This window comes from Calonectris borealis, chromosome 18 (genome assembly GCF_964195595.1).
Source record: "Calonectris borealis chromosome 18, bCalBor7.hap1.2, whole genome shotgun sequence".
Taxonomy (NCBI): Eukaryota; Metazoa; Chordata; class Aves; order Procellariiformes; family Procellariidae; genus Calonectris; species Calonectris borealis.
Genome location: NC_134329.1, coordinates 2,530,788 through 2,553,163, shown reverse-complemented (window position 1 = coordinate 2,553,163; position 22,376 = coordinate 2,530,788). Strand labels below are relative to the sequence as shown.

The 22,376-nt window shown below is 37.4% G+C and overlaps 1 protein-coding gene across 2 annotated transcripts in view; it reads right to left on the bottom strand.

Annotated features, from left to right (window-relative positions):
* The window catches only part of MED13L (mediator complex subunit 13L), a 203,286-nt gene that overhangs the window by 109,324 nt on the left and 71,586 nt on the right, over positions 1-22,376 (bottom strand). Inside the window, exon 3 of one of the 2 annotated variants that reach the window (XM_075167253.1) lies at positions 960-1,044. The exons of the other annotated variant lie outside the window; for it this stretch is intronic. Within the exon in view, the coding sequence (XP_075023354.1) occupies positions 960-1,044 (85 nt within the window). The remainder of the gene's footprint in view (positions 1-959; positions 1,045-22,376) is intronic. 2 annotated transcript variants of the gene reach the window in all.

Here is a 22,376-nt window from a genome sequence, read left to right as displayed (position 1 = left end):
AAGACAAAAATATTTTCAATTAGCTTATTTTCTGAAAGAAAAAATACTCAATGCTGCATTCTGCAAAATTACTGTAAGACAAAGCTACAGGAGAGGAGCATTATATTTTGTTGTTGTTATTATTATTATAAATTCAGAAGAAGTGGGACCAGCCTAATGACACTTAATTCGGAGAAGATCTCCAAATCTGCAAAAAGAAGAACTGAAATATAATACAGGAAGGTGATGATGACCTGAAGAACTGCAGTAACAGAGAAGGAATAAAATGCAGTAGTCCAAGATGCAATGTCATACACTGAAGGCCTAATAACAAGATAATCTTCAGTAAGCTTAAGAGTTGATAGCTGGATTAAGAAGAAAAAGCCGTAAGTGTATTAACTAATCACAGAACAACTTTGCATTCAAGTCATAGATATATATCTGTATATATGATCAAGACAAAAGAAAGCAATGCTAGGATACATTAGGCCTGTCAGAGTCAGGAACTGTTAAACTTCACCCTGAATACTGTGCACAAATTTAGTCAACTTGTAACATGAACGTAACTAGGATGATTGGAAGAACAGAGTTAAGATATTTTAATGTTATCTGTTAAGATATGTACTATTTAACCTCATCAAAGGGGTTGGAGGTCAGACACAATTATTCTCTGTAAGCACCTCAAGAAGGTAAAAACTTCTTTTTTTGCCTTTGAAACAGCTCCCCAACAAGAATGCAAGTAGAAATATATGTCAACATTATTCTTTGTATGAGCATTTAATTAGTCTGCACAGCATTTTATGATACATTACCAGAGTCAACGACTTAAGAGATCCATCTCTATCCTGCATCTCTTGCACTAAAGTTCTACCTCTAAAAAAATGTGATTTAAGATCAATAATAATATAAATGGTCTGAGGTATCCTGCATTATTTTAAACATCAAAATGAAATATTTGAGTGCCATAGACTTTTTCTTACCTTTCCAGAAGATTATGAATTGCTTTGAAGAGCAGGGTCCTACACTCATAGGAAAGTCCATTCTCCCACAATCCTTCTTCCACCACTACAAAAACATAAAATGTCAACATGCTCAGAATAGGGAAATACAAACATTTATACAAAACATAACTCCAACAGCTTTAGTTTTCAACAGTAGCATGTTTCATGAAACTTTTTCAACTATTATCTGTATTGCCAAAGTAGCTTTAATCTTTACTTGCTGAAAACACCAACTTTGAATTTTAAAAAAAAAACAAAACACAAAAGCATAAAAGCAAACACATTTGTTCGTAGCATTCAATATTAATGGGGGGTGAGGAATTCATGATCATTCTTCGCCATGACTGCTGAGAGATCCTTTAAAACTTAACCGCAGATGCAGACAATCAAGAAACAAAATGAATCACTAAAGGTGTAAAATCAATTTACAGAACGTAAACAACATTAAACAACTATCCTGAACTTCTCACTGTCACACTCAAGTGAAATTCCTCCATTGTACTGACTTAAACTATTGAAGTTTAAGCAATACACAGCAAATATACAGCAGTTTTTTATTCCAAAATAAAAACTGTAAACTCAGTTCCAAACTGCAGAGATTTTTAGAGAGTTAAAAAAACCCCAAAAACCTATTAATCTCTCACAGTGGACTGCAGCATGAACTAATTACCTGAATGAGTACCTGAAGGATATACAAACCTCAAAAATATCTGCTGTCCTTACTCCATTGCTTTTGGATGCTAAAACTACCAGGAGTAAAACTATTGTTGGTATGCCTGTACCAGATTCTAAATCTTATTCAGCCAGGAGATGCAATCTGAGCTGCAGAGTAAAAACAGATGATTAAATAACTTCGTCATGGATTAAGAATTTGTTAATTGTCTGAGTTCTGTCATTTCAATTTTACAGCAATACTCTGCAGATCTTTAGAAATGCAAACATAAAATTCTACAGCATGTTAAGAACTGAATAGCTAACACCCCTCCTTGGCTAATTTAAAGGATGAAACCTTCCAACAGCATGTCTATCATGCAGAGATTATTATCTAAGTATAGTTTACTCCACAATCATGTTTAAAGTAAAGCTTCTAAGGCGTTTCTGCTGTATGAAAAATACTAATATTGCCAGCAGTCTTCAACTACAGCTTCAAAGCCTCAAAACCCAGCATTGTTCATTATTCTGCTGCTTCTCCCAGTAACCATAAGTCATATAACCTCAAACAAGAAGAGGCACATTTTTTGAATGTGTAATGTTGTGATATGCTAATATTGCTAACAGAGTCTCTCTCCTTTTACAGAATGAAAAAGCCAGGACTTTAGTACCTAAATCACCTTATCAAATAGCACAGTTATTTCCTCAGAAGAATGAAAAGGCACACTTGGGCTTTTGGGCACAAGCATGAGCCAAATATCTTTCCCTGTAAAACCATTAAAGGCCCCTTTAACGCTTGCAGAACCTTACTGACACCGAGTATGTAATGCGCCATAGCCATTTACTAGATAGAACTTCACATGGCCTCAGATTTCATATCTGAATACTGTTTAAAACAGTATTCTTAAGAAACTTCAGAATCTCTGTGCATTTTCAGAACTATTGATGTATAAATTCTATACAGTTGAGAACAACTGAAGCTTAACAAACTGCAAAACTGGTACAGTCTTGCACTTAGAAACTACACAATTCTCAAATACGTAAACAGTTATATATTACAGTATGAGAGAGATGACACCTGAGTTCACTCCTATGAAAACTACATAAATAAAAATCCAAATTTTTAGACAGTATCATGAAGTTGACAGAATTTGTAAAAGTCAAAAGCAATTCACTGTTACACAGCACTGAGCTCTTCCTGAGTTTCACACTAATCCCATCAGAGCATCCGTGCCAGAAGCCAGTATTGTCCCTGCATTAAGAACTTCATGCAAAATGGGAGAGACAAGAATCTATTCCATGATTTTACAGGAAACTTCTCACAGCCAGTTCTGATGTTCTCAATCATAACTCACTATCTACTCCCAAGTATGCACGACAAACTAATGGGAGCCAATTAAAGAACAGCTCTCAAAACTATTTTCTGCAAGTGTAATTTTGCCACTGACTCCAGAAGAAACAAGATTAGATCATACTGCCTTACACTGTTTATACCTTACCTGTATTCCTTTGCCCTGCTTAGCTATGACTGGCACAGCTCCCCTTTGGGCTATACTGTCCTGCTACTCTTCCACAACCAGAGACCCCTCTCGCCAGGACTGGTGTGGCATGAAAGGCCTGCGTATCCCAGCAGAAGGGTCTGGAAATGAGGGAATGGAAACTGGCAGCAATTCCTCTCTACGCAACAACACAGCTGTATTCATGGTTATCCTGCACTCAGGAGAAGGAACGGCTATGCAAGGCAATGTGTCCCAAAGCCTAGGAAAAGCAGGGAAAAGCAACGTTAACCTCGTGGTGGAGGTCCTTGTAGGTAAGTCCCTAGGGTCAAGTCTGCCAATGAGATCAGACTGGCTGAGGAGCAGCAACCGAGTGGGACAGGGAAAAGGGGAAAGTCTGAAGTGGTATCATCCCTCAACATTCTAATTTTCCAAATTGGCTTTTTTATTACTCAGCATTCACATAAATTATGTATGAAATGGAAACAAAATTATTTCCCTATTAAATTTAACTCTAAGCATATCATAAGGCATCTTCATAACCATTTTCCTATAATAAATAATGCCTTTCATTCCCAGATATATTAATGCACTATACTTACTATAATTACCTCTAATACTTCTTTATCCTACTAAAAATGTTCATCTCACAATTGAGAGTATGTACATATGCCTGCTGCAGTATAAATGGGGAGAAAAAAATTACAACTGCAGCATTTCACTTCCTCTTGGCTCTTTGGCTTCCTGATCCAGTCTCCAAAAGAAAAGGGCTTAAATAACTGGAGCAAGTTACAACTTCAAGATGCAAATGGTGACCAGTAACAAAACTTGGCAAAACACTCGAGATTAGACTATCCTTGTAAATTGCTAAGTTCCTCACACTGTAACAATGTAACTAGATTTTAGATTTTGAAGAATATTTTAAATTACTTATAGATAAGATTGAAGACTAGGAAATAATTGTTGGTCTCTGTCTGTCTACACAATGATTTGTAATGCTTTTAACACTCAACGCTTTCAACTCAAGCCCTCATCAGCCTTTCAGTGCTGCCTGACAGCATTTCCAGGCACACAGCTAACAGAAAGCAGGTGCTGCACAGGTTCAGAAACATACTTATGCCAAGCACCTATATCCTGTCCCGAAGGTATTTTCTGTTACTCTAGTTGAAATATTTCTTTTTAGAGGCAACAAATTTGACACTATGCAACAGCTGTGAAAGCCATCTTCAAAAAAAGAAAACTTTTAGGGGAAGAATCAAGTAAAGATTGAATTTTAGTAAGAGAAAGAGTACAACAGAGCAGGTAACTACTTTTTCCTCCATGGAAGTCAGAGAGGAGACAAGAGTTTTGGAGAGGCAGCAAAGCAGATTGGGACATAACTGTGGGTCACCACCTCCCAGGACCTGGGTAGACAAAGCCATCACTCATCTGATCCGTTGTTTGTGGCAATCCCATTTTGAGTAGGACGTCAGACTGGATGACCTCCAGGAGTGCAAGCTCCTTCCCACCCGTGTGATATGTCAGATCTACTGATCCTCTACTGTGATAGATTTAGATAGATAGATATATCTCTCTCTTATCTGTGTGTGTGTGTGTGTGTATATATATATTTTTATCTGTATATGCTAACTACTTTATCCATGCATGTGTACATTTCAGAGTAGTCAAGGATGACAACTGGGAGTAGCATTTACTTTCTTGTAAAACAGGCAGTTCATCCCCTTCTCACTGTTTGTCCTGCAATAGAGGGATAACTTTAGCACTACATTCCTCACCAAAATAAGCAACTACTATGTGTGTTTTGTTGTGGGGTTTTTTTTGTTGTTGTTTTTTTTTTTTTTAAATAAAATCACCTCTCAAAATAAATAAGTCTATTAATACTCGGTCTCTAAAAATCTGGATTCTCGGAAAAAATCAAGAAAATAAGGTCGCATCATCTCTGCCATTAACTATAATTCTATAAACTGCTTAATTAGATAGTCAGTCTAACTGCCCTTACTATATCATTCTCGGATTACACTCTTTAAATCTAGCAGAGCTAGAGAGCACCAAAGAAGCATATAGATTAAAAAAAAAAAGTGTGAAATTTTGAGTATCTTTTAAAACGGGAAGGGGGGGGGAGGGGGAGGAAGCAAAAGAAAAAAATGACTTGAGATAGCCAGTTTGTACAAGAATATTCTATTCATGTATCTGAAGAGGCATCATTGTTCCAGTCTATAAGGGTTAAAAAGGTGAAAATATAAATATTCATTGAAATTTTCAGGGGAAGTTAATAAAACACCAAAGCAATGTTTTAACAGATAGATACAATAGCAAAAAAGAATTCTCTGTAAGCTGACAGGGCACTGTGTAGTAAAAGTAAAAGTTACAGTTACAGCTGTAACATACAGTTACCATTATCCAACGTACAAGTGTGTACAGGAAAAAGGTAAAAAACTTTTTGGTTATAACACCTGAAGAAGAATACAATGCAGTGTTTTTCAATTGCCAACAAATCTTCCACAGAGAAAATACTTTTTATTTTCTCATTGCCAAGATATTATTAGCAGAAAACCCAAAAAGAAAAAAGATGTATTTGACACTTATCATAATGAATTATGACCAAGGTGCTAAATCTCACTGCTAGTCTCCATACAGAACAGGAATTAATCGATAGCTTTCACATACAAAGTTTTTAAATGTTCGTTATCATTTTGTTTTCATCGGTTGAAAAAATGAATAGAACATTTGTGCTGATTAAGTTTATCCTTGCAGACTGGATGTTAGAAGAATTAAAGGCAGCTAGAATAATTTAGACATACACTGGAAATTTATAATTTAAACATACATTAATGAGCAGCTTAGTTGGCTTGGGGTCTTTTTTTATTTTCAAGTCAGAGATATTAAGGTCTTCAAAGCGTCCAACGATTTTTAAAAAGCCAGCCATGTTCTCAAAAAAAAGAACCATTATAAAAATTTCAAGGAGAGAAGTCACAGCAAAATATCAAAGCAAATACTTCAATAATTTTAAGTCTCCCAGCAGAGATACTGGAAAGATAATAAGATCTCTGTTCTGCTTCAGTGACCAAACTGACATATTTTACTTAAAAGAAATATAGGAAGGAAGGAGAGAAAGCAAGTTGAGACTGCATTGGCATTGCAGAGATAGTTATACCTTTAAGAAATTCAGCCACCCACATTTTAATAATTCAGGTCACACTGCCTTATGCAGTTTAAAAGTAGAATTAGTTTCAAAGAATACATATTTCCTCAGAGCTATGTTACATATTTCCTTTTAATGTATCATATTGCAGCAACAGCTGAAATGAACGTCTAGACATCAAAAACAGTCTTTATTCCCACCTACTGCTTTTTTACCTCAGGCATCAAAACTAATGAAACCTATTATCCAGAACACTGACTTCAGTTACCACATTGGCCACTGCAAATATGAAAAAACACTCTGGGACAGGACCAGTTATTCAGCCATTAAAATTACTGAAAATCAATTTCTTGCTGCACACTGCAAAAATACTGATAGATTAAAGCAGGACACATGGGACAAGGAGATTACTTCGAGGGAAGATTACTATGTCAAACTGCTGAGGAAGGGGAGTTACTCATCTACTCAGGATTCATATTCAGAGCAGTGTATGTTCCTTCTTACTCTTTGATATTTTGTCTCCTTGTTACCATGAAATACGAAGAATGTGGGGTTTTTTCCCTGTGTAGATACAGTTTTTAAAAACACACAGCCAAATAACTCGAACAAAATCAGAAATTCTATTACTAAAAGCAAGCATTTAATTTTTCATTTTAATTTTTATTAACGTGCCCTTAAAACAGTATTTCAAAGGCCAGCTAGCATTTTGAAGCATCATTTCTTCTAAAAAATTGAGTTAAAAGAGTAACAAAGCAATGCAATGGTACATTAATTCTGAAAAACTATATTATACTCATAAAAATCCAATTAAATGCAATGCTATTGATCGATCATTGTTATACTGCCATTGATCACCTTGTAAAAACCTGCGTTTGAAGTCATTAGTGATTAAATTGACTTATTACTAAATCAGATTCAACCCACTTAGAGATCTAATTTCCTTGCACTGGTTATGATTGTAGGGAAATTGTACTGCTTACTCTTACAGTACTGAGAATTCATCTTGGCTCTCCGTCTCCCAAGTCAACTCATCAGCCAAAAAAGAACCAGTACAGAAGAAACACTCACTAGAATGCTCCATTCGTGTTAATCTATTGGCACACAGAGCTTATCTGAAGCGCTGAGAACATGCACTGTACATGTACAGAAGCATTTACAATCAATGCCCTACCAAGGTATCCTTAACAGCACGAGTTCTGCACCATGCTTCCAGGGAAATCAGAATATTAATGAAGACTATCGCTGAAGATGCTGTTCAGACATGACCCAAGTTTGCATTTCAATGGACCACAATTTTCTATATAAAAACTAACACTTTCAAGCAGAGTTGACTATGAAACTGGAATTGTTGCACTTCAGAAAGATAAATAAAACCTTCAAAGGCAACAGCTGTTGAATATCACAGGAATACTACGACGCTTTAATTGTTGCGCATTGAAACAGAAATTAGCATAATAGCTATTTATTGAAAAACAGATGGTAGGTAACTATCTGCACTTACATTATGTTAGCACTACTTAAAGTATTACTTTTATCGCTTCCTCACTCCGAGTAAGTAAAAAATTGTTTTATATAAAATATACATCAAATGTTCCGTTCTCTCCCTCTTCCTGTCCCATACTCTCACATTCCTCTACTCCCGCATGGTCTCTTTTGCCTTTCCATTGTCACACACCACAATGCAGATCTTTCCAGTGACATTTTCTCAGTATCATGGTTAACTATGCAACATTTCAAAGGGCACTAGGAACAAACTGGTCATGCAAAATATGTAATCACTTCTGGTTCTTTAGAAGTTCACTTCAAAATATTCCAAAAATCCAGGGGTAATATTTAACTTCTCCAAAACCAAAATTATTATCTATGAAATCAGTATAAACATTTCTGTGTAATTATAGCTCAAGTCTGCTTTCTATGTAGGAATGCAAAACTAGCTATGCCAGAGACCTGAGCAGCTCGCTTCAGAGATGTAAGAGATTCCAAATAAAACAGTTAAGTTTGCTGTGTGGTTTTTGCTTTGAATGCTTTTTACGAGCACCAGCTCCGCCCCAAGAAAGAGTGAAATGAATCTAAATATGGCACAATTTTTATGCGGTTTACACTGCTTCCTGAAGTAAAGCGGGAAGTTGTTTGCAGTGTGAAACCTGCTCTCGCACGCCATTAAATTCCCCCCAAATCCCTGATTTACACTGTTTCATTTGTCCCACCATGTATTTGTGTTAAGCATTTTTATTTTCAAGCTACTTTATATTTCTTTGCAGAGGTATTTCCTATAGATGACAAGCATTAACCTGACCATAGTGAAAATGGACTAAAAGTTTGGAGAGATTCTCACCATCTTCCTCTAAAGTGTTCAGGGGTAAGGATGCCACTAAGAAAGAAGTACTTTTTTAAGTTTACTCCTGGGAGTTTCTAGCATTTCCTCCCACATTTCTAAACTTTTCACTTTGTGTTATATCTCGTTTCCCTCTTCAACTCTTTGGTATAAAGGTATTAAAAACCAGTTTCTCAGAAGAATGTAAAAGTAACCCCAAAAACTTGAAGGAAAATAAATTTTTTAAAAGTATTACTATGCTTTCCTAATCCCAGGAAACAGTCTCTGCTCTCCAAACTTGATTTGCTCTCTTCTTCCCCCTTTCAAATCTCCAAGTTTTCTTCACTGACCACCTTGGACTTACAGGCAGTGCAAGCCTCATTCCGCACATCAGCTGCAAACCCCTCACTTCTGCCTTTTGATCTTTCCAGGTTCAAAGAAAATAAAACTACTGAATTACATCTGCATCAGTAAGATCTTCCTCTCTGCACTGATAATGCAATGAGAATGTGGACTTCTATATTTCTTCGCTAAACGTAAATGTTGTTTTTCATCGATAGCACATTGAGTGTAGCTCCCCATCCGCTACAGTCGAGGAGCTCTGTTGGAGGTAACAGAATGTACGAGGGCAGCGAGTCTCTTTAAAGAGAAATTAGAGCAAGTTCAGCCATCGCCAGAGGAACACAAGGCTTGTTCTTAGGAAAGATACAGTTCGTATTAATCCATACTTGGAAAGCGAAAGGAACCAAAAGTCTTTTCTCATTTATAAAGTATGCAAGACGTCATTCTTGAAATACAGATAGATCATTTTGGAAAGCGGTACCGGGATGCTTTCTGCCCTCTTCTTGAACACAGGTTTGCCTAAAAAACAACTGCATAGCTGAAGACAGACGATTCCATTTTAAACTGCAATTCTGATGAGCCAAGTCCCTGAAAAGCCTTCCACTCGCCACTCAAACAGTTGGCCGTCACTCCTGCGCCAGCCCTGGTGAGTAATCCCTGCAGCTGCAGGGGAGAGCAGGGCGCTCAGCAGCATTCCCTCCCGCCCCCCCGCAGCCGGCATTTCTGCGCCTGCTACAATCATCCTAAAGAGCATTTACAGGAGGCTTAGCCCTGGCTAAGGGCACTCTGCAGCGTGACCAAGAGAACATGGAAACACGATTCATTAGACATGCCTGGAGTGATAACAATGGAACCGCTTCTTGCTGCCTTTCGTTTCTTACATTTCGTGGAGGCGAATGCATTCGTGTTACACAATGAGCACATTTACAGACAGGAAAAAATATAATCATCTTTAAGAAAGCCAGCTTCTTTTTATTATTATTTGCTGCTTTACAACATGCTTGCAGGCTGCCACAGTTTTTAATTGATATGTTAAGATTATAAATGTAAGAAAGACAAGATCTCCAACCCATCCACAGATACATTTATAGAGAATTCAAGGGTGTGATGTTGCCCAGTCTCTCCGTGATCACGGCTATCTTCCTTCCACCCAGCTAGGGTGTACGTTGTGGAACAAAAAACTATAACATTTCCATCTCAGTTGTATGCTTATTTAACCAAGTAAATATTTGGCTTTCCATTAGCTAAAATTTGAGTTTACTCTTCTGCATAAAAATTAGGAATTGTACTCATTTTTTCCTCAGTTCACACTTCCTCTTGGTACCACATCATTACTTGCAGCCTCCAGACTACTGTTTTCTTCTTTTATTTTTTTCAGCCTAATGGTTATTAGAAATAACAATTTTCTTTAGAAAGTCTTCTTTTCCTTAACTTACTTGTAACACTATATTGTGAGAAAACAAGATTTTGATTTGACTAAGGAATACTGGAAAATATTTTTATAGCAGCCCCCCATTTTAAACATACATCATGTACCACAAACACATAACAGCTAAAGGTTGTAAGTGTGAACTACACCACTAATCCCATTATAAGTGGAACATATTAGATAAGTCCTCTTCATATTACTTTTTGAAAACTAGAAAAAGAGTTGAGCAAACACGTTTGCTTCTAGTTTATACATCACTTGAAAATAATGTTTTAAAGCTTATTTTACTACTTGTTTTCCTACCTCCCTACTGGAATTCATTATAGTATTTCACACAGGAGTGAACTACAAAATTGACTTTGCAATTTGTTTACTTAAAAACTTGCTGAAGCAAAAGTTGAAGCAATTTCAAAAAAGCCTGAACCGCACCCATCAATCACCAGCTATACAAATAGAAAGTAATAGTTAGCAATAGGCAAACCCAAATTTAATATTGCTGGCAGATTTTTTGAGTAGCAAAGTTAAGCAATAAATTTCAGCTTATAATGTTTATACATTAGAAGCAGAGGGTCAGGCTTCAGCAATAACCTAACATCACTGCAAAAATGTTTACGGTCAGACTTGATGCTTGTAAATGAAGTACTGTATTTTCAAAAGAAAAGGTAAGTTTCCAGACTCTCAGTTTTGATACTACTTTTTGAAAAAAATTGAAAAGGCATCTCAAGTTTAGGTATCAAGAACAGCAGAAGTGGTTGAAATGAAGTCTCTTTTTAAAAACGTGGCAGTGCAAACCGTTTCCCTCATATACACGTCTGGTTTTGAGAGAACAGTAGACCTTCAAAACCACAGGCACAGAATAAACAGCTAGAAGAGGCTTCAGAGACAAGACAACCACATTTTTGTTATTTTGTTTGTTCTTTACTGGATTTTAGTGCTCCCCAAGAAGCATGCCAAAATACTTTGAGCTCTTCTGTGAGCAAATGTTTACTGTAGTTCGCCACTATTTAAACTGAAATAAACGTGAAGCAACAGCTTTTGTGCAACACCAGCACGTATTGAGTTCTACCAACGACGTGGTCTGATATTTAGGCAGCAGAATGTCAAGCAGGTTTTTAAATCTATTTTTGTCATCTTCTGACAGAAAGCCAGCAGAGGGAGCTGCATGTAACCAGTTCCTGGACTCTTCACGTAGGATCTGTTTTTCAGATTAAGAAAAGGATACAAGATCATACATGCTAAAAATAAAACTTCTGAAAAAAAAACCTACATCCAATAATAAACATATTAGAAGAGGGCAGATTTTGAGCAGGAACAGTTTTATATGTTTTAAAAGTAGCAATTAAACAGGTTTAAAAGCAGAATACTTCCTTGAAAAATAATCTAGTCAAAGGGCCCAGTATCAAATCTGTGTAAGATCCCTTGAGAAAGGCTAAATAAGATCTTTGAAAATGCGTACATCCATTACTTCCATTCATTGAACAGATACTTACACATTTTCAGGTATCTTGGATTTTTAACGAATATTGTTTCACACATTTGGTCTTTCCTGGAAAGTTTCAAAATTTCTGAGTTTTTAAGTTCACACGTAACCAGGCTGCCGCAATGATTAGGGACTGTGCTACACCGAGGTAGCTTTTTTATAATGCTGAGCTTCACTAACGCTACCTATTACTACAATTGCTATGTTGGCAGCACCGTTCATCACAGGAAACTTCAACTATAAAATTAATTAATGCAGATGTGCCCAGATTCTTCCTCCCCCTTCACAGAAACATCAAAATGGCAATCAGACAAGCACAATACACGGCACAATAACAATCTAAGCATCAAGATTTTAGACTACCCGAGACCATCAAATATGCACCTTCGCTCATAATCATTAAGGCTGAAAATATATATAAATTACTAATTTAAAGCCAGTCCTTTTCTATAAAGATCTCTTCCGTAAAGATCTCTTCTACGAGAGTTCCTGCAAACAGAAGACACAACTGAGAACGATTCCCCTGATAAGCCGGCACTGAGAAGAACGGCCTGGGAAGAAATGACGACTTTCTATTTGACCAAAAAAGTGACGCAACTTCTGACTCTTTTGTACTTGGAACTCCGTTTAAAGACCAGTTTTATAAAATTTGAGAAAACACATCTACAAAAACAAAATTCCCCTTCACAGGCAACTCCTGTATTCACTGTTGGAGTTATTTCACACATCCATGTTTCAACAGGAGCCATCTCCCTCACCGCTGATTCTGCAATGCAAATGTAATATGTTGTTCACTTAACAGTCTGTTGCCATGGATATTAATGTGATGTCATAAATTGTTACATCTTCATTGCAGAAACAAAATGAAAGGGCTTGTAAGCAGGAGAAGAGTAAGAACTCATCTAAGAAAGCATATTTAAGAATAAGCAACTGTTGTAACAAATCACAAACAGAAAAAAGACACATAAATTCTTATTTTAATTTAGCATTGTTGAATGTTTCTCTATATAAGAACTACCTAAAAGATTACAAATTACTTATCTAATTTTACTCTTTAATTTTATTGGACTATTACCTGCACAGCGGGACCTCCTCAGCAACAAATACAACAGCACTTCTGTAATTTAGCTTTTCACCATGGTTGAAAACATCTTAGTTGTTTCTGAACTCTCACCTTAAATATCAGGCAGTGGCTAACAATCCCCGCAATGCCTATGTGACTCTGTCTCTCCTCCTTTTCCTTTTATTCCAGCTACTTTTGGACTAACAAATTACATTTACTGCATGTGAGCCATGGCAGAAGCATGGCAATTGCAAGTACTTAATTTCTGAAAAATCAGGGTTGCAGATTGCCATTAAAAATTATTACCTACACATATTTCTGAAGTTTTGCTCTCCAAGGACTCCAGGAATAAAGAGTAACAAAATTTGCCTTTGCCTTATTAGAACAGAAGTTAAGATTGTAAGTTAATCTACTTTATCTGTAGATACACACAGAGAGAAGGAAAGAATAATCTAGCTTAGAGAAAAGTATAATACAATATAAAGCACACCCAATGTTCACAGTCAATTTACATCTTGTAGAATGAAGAGAATCCAGGATTTCTCTCATTTTCAATTAGGCAAACTGTCTTGTTTAATCTTTTTCCCAAACAGTTTAGCTTTTCTGAAAGTGGATTTAATTAAGTCGAAAGACACACAGCAACTGGGGAATGAATGGGCATTTCTGCCTACTCAGACCTGCTGACCTGCCAAGTAATAAACTACATATGAAGCAGACCATTCACACGATGCAGGGATCAACGTATACCCGTTTCCTGCCATCACAGCCACTCACACACCAGAGATCCACCCAAAGGTGGAGGCAGCACTTTTGTAAGGAGAATTCTTGCGCTGTCTAACCCACTCGCTACTGTGATGCTCCCCACCTTGCTAGGAAAGCGATTCCCTCCTCCTCAATTTCTGAGTGCTTCCTTTGTCAGCTCAAATAGGGAAAAAACCCCTCAAAACTGGCCTACGTTTCTGAGGTCTTGTGGCACTTTTACCCAAGTCTACTAGCTCAATGATGAGTAACTCCTCTACTTACAATGGTATGCAAAGTATTCTTCCCCTTTTCAAATTTACTTGAATTGCACATGCAATGGAAAAAATCCAAGCCCTTCCATTCAAATCGGCCATCCAACATTTACAAAATTCAGACAACAGAAAAGATCTCATCTTTCACAATCTAAGATTATTTTCTCGGTCTTATCTGTGGCTTCTGCTTCCCCATTCAATCTAATGAGGAGTCTTAGTCTTTTCCTCAAAGTCTCTCACTAGGTAGCTCTCCATCATAATTCATTAAATACCTTTCTGTTCCTATGCCCCCACCCATTTGGGGGGAAGGAGCATGCAGAAAGAGGAGAAGTATACATAAAAAGAAGTGCTTGCCATTCCAAACTCTCCAAAACTCAAATGGCTACTGAATAACTGAATAAATAGAAAATAAAGATAAGTTTCTTGATGTCTTTTTAAACGAGAGGTATTCTGCAACTGCAGCTTTACTAGTCTTTGGAAGATGTTCTAACTCCTTGTCTTAACCTGTTTAATTCACTTGCTTATGAGATCTGCTACTACTAATAAAATACACAACGAACAGTAACCCTCCCAATTAAACAGAAAGCAGCGTCCCTCACAGCAAGCTGTATTTCTTTGCGATGTTACCATGTGCATCAGGGGTTCTGGAATAATCTGAACAACTCTGTTAAAGGGTCACCTATACACTGTGTTTCTGCTCCTATTTTTAATTCAGTACTTGAAGGCCAAAACAGCCACAAAGCAAATCACCCTGGCTGATGTTGTCTTCTTCTGGATACTGGAAACAAGACACAGAAAAAGCGTCATATGCAAGAAGCTAATTGGGGGAAAAGTGGGCAGGCCATGGCACGTTACCCTCCGTCTGCCAGCCTTCAGCTCTCAAAGGATGGACAATTTTGCCACACAGATGGATTTGTTTCCAAAGTATAACCCAGAAGAAACAAGGAGGAGTGCCACCCATTACTTGTCTTGACTTTCTTTTCTTTGTACTGGTATTTTACTTGTTACCTGTTCCCATTTAGAGAAACCAAGGTTGTAGATCCACATTAATTGCTCACTTTTAAAACATTTCTTGATTGGGACTGTTTAATTCGATTCCAGGCCCTGTAGATCTCTATTCTAGAAATAACAGATCTCCACTGCAGGGGCCGGGAGGCCACCAACACAGGCACGCCAGCAGAAACTCAGCCATGTAGACAAGCTCTCAATAGTTACGCAATAGCTACTGTATGAGGAATAATATTAAGACTTTATCTTCCTTCAAGGATATTCCTCCTATAACTCTACATACTTAAGAAAGTCCAGGGTCAAAGGGCAATAAAAAGTAGACAAGCCTACAAGACAGCCTTGAGCATGCAGTATAGCACCGTGCTGAAATATCAAAACTATCAAATGGAACCAAGCATGAGCAAGAGCAGCACAGGCGTTTGAGGAATGTCTGCAGGATGCAATATGAAGTGCGGAGATCCCCACGCTGGCAGAAATTTGCTCTCGTCAATCCACACAGAGTAGTACCGCACACTCACGAGCTGGCATCTAGCAGCTATTTAGACAAACTCACTTAAGGACAGTGCTGTGCACACACAGCCGTGCAGCTTCTTTCTAGACTCAAAATGTTTCTGTGCATCTAGCCCTGGGGGTCGCTGCACATGAGAACACAAAATGCTATTTCTAAAAAAAAAACTAAAAAAAAATTAAAAATTGAGGTTTTATTTTATTAAAAAAGTGTAATCCTGTTTAAAAACACAGCTATTTAGAAGATTATAGTTCAGTCTACTTAGTTTTTTCCTAATACTTCAGTAAATAACAACCATATATTTATGCATCCTAAAAGAAAGACCTTAGCTGTCAAGCAGAAGGACCTACGCACAGAACTCTTTGCAAAGACTTAATTGAAATCAGAGCTGACACTGTGATCCCAGCAATCTTCGTATGCCCTAAGCCGAAACTCTGTTCTGGCTGACCATGCAGCCCACGTCACCACGCATTAGCTTCAGATAACACTTGCACAGCAGTGAAGTGTTTCGTCCTTTTGTGCTTGCCTTCGGCCACAGCCTCCTCTCACATACATCAAACCAACTCCACCGGACACTCCAGAAATTTAACAAGCAAATTCAGGGTGCTGACTGAATATGACAGGGAATCTGTGGGATCATTATCAAATACGGGGGGGGGGGAGAAGAAAAGAAGGAAAAAAAAGAAAAAGAAAAAAAAAAAGAAGAAATCTGTTGTCAGGCTGTTTTAACTGACATTTAGATACTGTAATGGACATTGTAATTTTCCCTTTCTGCCAACAATTTTAATGTCAAAAAGCAAGTACGCATATAACTATATACCCAAAAGACTGCCTGCAAGAACTGTGGCTGTCCTTCATGTAAGCAAAAATAAGCTGTTTTTACATATATGATAAATCTTTCACTTCAGAACGCCTACAACCATACACAAATTCTCACCTACTTACAGCAGAAGCAGAAAAGAAATACTTAATTGACTTTGTCATGCTATGGATGTAAAAAGCAACTCTTAACTACTGCAAACCACATACACACTCCTACGTTTCTAAATAAAAATCACAGCGTTTGAGTTTAAACTGCAAATTAACAATGAAAAAATCCCCATCTGAAATATCACATCAAGTTGGCAGCCCTGCTCAGCTTGATCTCTCTTGGCCAAAGAATTTCACTAGCTTGTAACATTTAAACATAATCTGACAGCAAATGAGGCTTCCAACTGAAAATTACTACAAGGCTGGGTTTTGCTTACTTTTCCCCCCCAAGTAGAATATAAAACAACTGGAGACGTAACCTGTTCGAAATTTACTAAATTACATGTTCTTTATCCTGATAAAAAGCAATTATCAAACATAACCAACAGATCAATGATTGACACTGCTGACAATTTTGTTTATTTTCTTTTATTCCTTCCCTCCTTGTTTATTCAATACTCACAGAGCCCTAAGAGGCCTTTGCCTTTAAGCACAAAACATCACCATTACTACAGATATTACTTTGCTAGCATAAGAATCCAGACGCAACACCTTTGAATTTCTACAAAACATATCTAGGTTGTTTAAAGAAGGTAGCAAATAGGGAGATAATCCCAGTTTAATAACTCTAGATGTAATTGCTCTGAGCTACCATCTTAAGCTGTCTTACATAAAAATCATCCCCTGTATCAATCTTTATGCTCCTTACCTTCTGATCACGGCTTTCTATCCAGCTGTATCTCCTGACCCAACTTTCTTGACTAGTCAATCCACCATCATCAGTACTACACTGGTCATGCACCTCCTTGAATTAGCTTTTAATATAATGGCAGCGATTGTTTCCCATAAACTTAGTTCTACAGACACATGAAGATTGCCCGAGTATTTTGCAGAAAGTATCACGAGAAGCAAAATATATCTTGATTTCACAAATAATAACCAATATTTATGTTCTGTGATGCTTTTTTTTCCCTTATTTATTACACTGAAGCATTAGCACATTCAAATTGTCAATATGCAGCTTCTTTCTAATAACTATTATGAGAGACGATTTAATGTCTAAAGTAATTGCACCACCTCTGTTTTAATTGAAAATAAAAAAGTAAAGGTCACTACTGCTAGCATTTAACTCTATCTCCAAAACTTACTTTCAGCCATAGAGGTGGTGGGCTTTACCTGTGACTTCAGCAAGGAATAAAAATTAGGTCAGTGGGGGTAATTCTGGAAAACTATTGATATTTTTCATTTATTTAAACCAATCAAGTTACGAAAAACTACCAGAACCTTGGTGGAAAAGGCATAAAGTTCCTACCTTTAAGCATGAAAAATAATTTCACCACAAATGACGATCTTTTTCAAGACAGAACAGTAAGAGACAGACAAATTATTTAACAAGTAGTTCATTTCCACTAGGATATCTTTCAGCATAAAGCAAGAGATTCGTACCGCAATGGGAAAACAAATTTGATAAAGCAGTGTTTTATACCTAAAATTCTTCTCATTCCCAACAAATTCCCAATGAATTGTCAGCAAATCTGTAAGGCAATATATACTCGATGTTCTCACTACTGTCATTTTTTGCATTTCACAAGAACTGTTTTGAATGTCTTTTCTTTTGACAAGATGTCACCATTGGAATGCTATATTTATTCTGCATTTCAAAAAAAAAAAAATCTACCCCACTCAACTTCCTCTTGGTCTCTATACGTTTTAAAATGCCTTTTAACATGACATCAGACACAAATTAGTCCAAAAGACTTAAAAGTTCCTGCATCATTTCCTCTTGTTCACTGCATACTGCCAGCATTAGCACAAAATGTCTATCACAGACTCAGTACCGCTGCATCCATTGGTGCCAACAGCGGCGTCCAAGACAAGGTTAAGGACAATATTTAGCACTTACACATACACAGCAACCTTGTAAGCTGTCCTCATACTCAGACTTCATTACGCTGGAAAACTAAGATCCTAATTACAGTATTAACTGACAGCTTCTCCTTACTCCAACCATTACCCAAGCACAGAACTATTGAGATGACTACGCCCTCTCCCTGTCCTGTATCCCCAGCCAAGGATACCTTGAACCAACATTAATGTACAAATATTAATTTACATCAGAGAGGTTCAGGAAAAAATCATACAGTAGATGAACATTAATATTAAAAAGATTATACTGGAGGCAGATCTTCACGAAATACAAATAGATTAAATCAGCATGTGGGTCTTTCAAGACAGACACAGACAGCCCCTCCGTGCCGTTTCTGTGTGTCAGGAGTCCAGGTCCATGCTTTACGGCTGAGGTTTCCCTCAGAACAGCACGTGGTGTCACTGTGTCTGTTAGCAGGAGACACTGCTCTCCAATACCAAACCGGGTAAGTAAGTAAGATGACAAAATTAAAGTCCTGGCAGGATTAAGGAAAGTTTCTTTGAACTTACTGCTTGCTTAATTCTCAGCAACTCTTATTTACAAGAAGTGACCATTTCACAACCACAGTGACTCCTTCCTGCAACAGCCACAGCCCAATACTGTCTACAGGGCAACAGAAGTATTGTTGAGATGACTGGCCCCTTACAAACCATCATGAAATGATCTAGGAAATGAGAAAAGGATTAAAGTACGCGCTTAGGTGACATGCCGAAGAACAGGATTCCTTACGTGCTTTGCTGAATGTACTAGAAGAATATTTTGGAAGTAGAGATTACAGAAACAGGAGATGCTATAGTGTGCAAACAAGTATTTGTAAATGAGTTAATTTCGGTAAAAGTTACAGAATCAAATAAACACAAGCTTAACCAAGAGGAAAAAAGTGAATTAACTTTTCATTTGCCTTATTTTTAAACTACAAATTAAGAAAGAGAAGTGGGAGTGACAGGCATCATCCCATACCTGTTTAATAAACTCTTACTTCTGTGTATCAAAGGAAGATGTGCGTGTGTATAATTTTTTTTTTTAAAAATAGAAAGGGTCTTATACTCTTCACCACCCTTTAAAAACATTAGATCAATTTTCAAATAAATTCATTATTCAAGAAAATATTACAGAAAGCTCCACAGACACTTTTAAAGACAAAATTAAAAAAAAAAAAAAAAAAAAAGAACACAATGTATTGTGTACTCATAATGCTTAGGAATTGTACCTTCCAAACTCTGAGATATTCATGTCAAACAAGTGCACACTAAAACCTTGGAACACATAAAGGCTTTTCAGTGGAAGCTGTTAATTTAGTACTGGCTGGCTGCCCAGTGGATACCAGAATACATTTTAATCCAAACAACAGAACGGGAGGGAGGAAGCTCAAAAGCAATTTCAAATCTATCAAGATTGAAATATTACCTCAATACAATAACAACATTTTCACTTTGGGAGTTCTGCCAAAAAAGAATAGTTACCCTACAGTAACTACTGCTCTTTGGTATGTTATTTTTAAGCAAGAAGCCCCTGTAGGAGCACACCTACCTTATCTACACTAGCCATCTTTTCAACAGCTACAAACACACCGCAGCACCCAATCTCTGCAAGAACCACAGACGTATGTCAGAAGGATCCCACTGCAGCTTGCTGACAAGAAGCATCCTTCCATGATGTTACTGGTAAAGAACTACAGATTCACCAGTCAAAAAGGTACTGGAATACTCTTCTCTTGACCTTGGCATATGACCCAAGAATTACCATCAAAGAACACAGTCCTACTTGCTATTTCAGACTTTTAGATTCCTGAAACAAGCTGAGTAAATTTTGACACCAAGTTGTGAAGTCTCAGTGTGTGTAATAGTTCGGTATGCTAGTCAGCTAGAGACAGAAGAAATTTCAACCCCTCTGTGATATTCCTTAAAATCTACCATTGGCTATACAAACTTGGCACCAGAAGCTAAACAGTAAATTGGACAGAGACAGTCAATCAAAAAAAAAATGATGGGAGCCAAGAGAATCAAGATTGCTGCCACTCTACTCTTCATGCCTCAGAAGACCAGGCAGCACAGGTTGGGAGCACACCCCAACAGGCACGAGCATTAAGTGTTTTGTCACGCAAGATCACCCGAAGTGTGAATAGCAAAACATACAGTGAGAAGAGATTCACGTAACAATGAAACGAAAGGCACCTGCAATTATATTTGCAAGGTACAACTCTTATTTGCATCTCCCAGTTTAATTCAGTTTAACTGACTGCCGTTTTTTATAGCTAAATTAGTCAGCCAAAAAAAACCAAGAAAAACCCAAAACTGAGAGAAAAGGTTTAGGATGAGTATGCTGTTGTAGGGGTGAACATTTATCTTTTCATGACTATTAGAGAGGTTTTGCTGTTCATGGATCAGTTATTTATAGCTCATCTGGGCAGCATCCACATCTTTAATTCCATAACAGCTTCCCTTGCCTTTTGAATTAAAAATTGAACTTTACTCCAACTGATTCTCAAGGGGAAAGCATTAAATGTGCCACATCCTGTTCTTTGTTTCAAAGCAGCAGTGTGAAATAATGTAAAGAGCTAACACAGCCCTGATGATTACTGCATATTTCATTAAGACTCCAACACTCTCTGTCCCACTTAAAGGCTGACTACATGCCTTTGGCCATATGGAGTTAGTTAAGTAGGCCCTGTGATTACTACTTAGAAAAATCTACAACATACAGATTCTCAGACAATTCTCAGTATTATGATTATTAAACTTCCATTTTTTAAAACCTTAAAAAGTAATCGACCATATGTAGGATGTCAATAAGCTTTGATTTTTCAAAATTTCTTAAAAGACGCAACTGATTATAGAAGTAGGACTCACAAGAAGTAACCGAACAGAGGTGCAATGTGCTGTATTTATTTTTGCACATAATTTTTAGTTGGTTTGGGGAAATGTACTACTTCAAAGTCAGAAACTAGCCATCTTTTATAGGGCCAAAATACATGGCTGATAGGTATACACATGTTTGTGACGGGTCACCTTAACCATGAGCTGCTGTAAACTTAGTTACTTTTGTTGTCTGTCTTCTGCCTAGACTTTTCAAACAATTCAGTTTCACTGGATCACTTTTTGGCTCTGTAACATGGACAAATGTTAAGTCACAGATGAATTCGTGACCAAAAAAATTTCATCTGGAGCCTTACAAGAAACTGTCTGACGACTCCTTCCTGCAGCCGAGAAGCATCCCCGAGCCCGTCCCAGTGACATACCACCAGTGTGACTATCCACTCCACAGACAATGACCTCATTTTCTCCTGCTCTCTACAGACATGCATCACTGCAAGACTGTTTATTTTGACTGTCCAGATATATTTGATTAATTAGATAACATTTGTACAGCATCTGGGAAAGACACCGTTAATAATGTAACCCCTGTGACAATTATGTTTAAGTTTACAATGGCCCTTTTAAAAGCAATCATTTTGTTTTGCTCATGCCATCCAGTCTCAGAAGCAGCTATGCACAGAAAGCTGCCCCGGAGGAGAGGCTTTCGGTGCTGCATGCCCCACTTGCACAGACTTTTGCCGAGAGAGAACAGATGACGTCTATAGGCAGTTGTCAACAGAAAGAGGATGTGCTGAACCAAGGTAATCTTTCTGAAGTCTTCGGCATGGCTAATTTCGTAAATTAATCCTGATCATTTCTCAGGACACGCTGAAACCACTCATCCTCTCGCCTTCCAAAAAACAGATACAACTACTATTTCCTGCTGAACTTTGTAGTCAAGAGTTTGCTAGTCCAAGGATACAAAGCAAACTATAGTCTAGACAACAAAAAAAGAGTTAATAGATAAAAGGTCTGGAAATCCCAAAGACTACCTTCACCAAAATTTTTCACTTATCCAGAATTTCTTCTTTTCTTCTAGAACCACGTCTCTGCCTTTAGCTTGTCTCACGTACTGACATACCTACCAGCTAACGGTTTACAAAAAACTCCAGTCAACCTCCTATTCCCTATCCTTTAATATCAAGCGCTCAAGTCTAATACATTTTTTGCATTTATGCTCATAGTAAGGGGTCTTATTC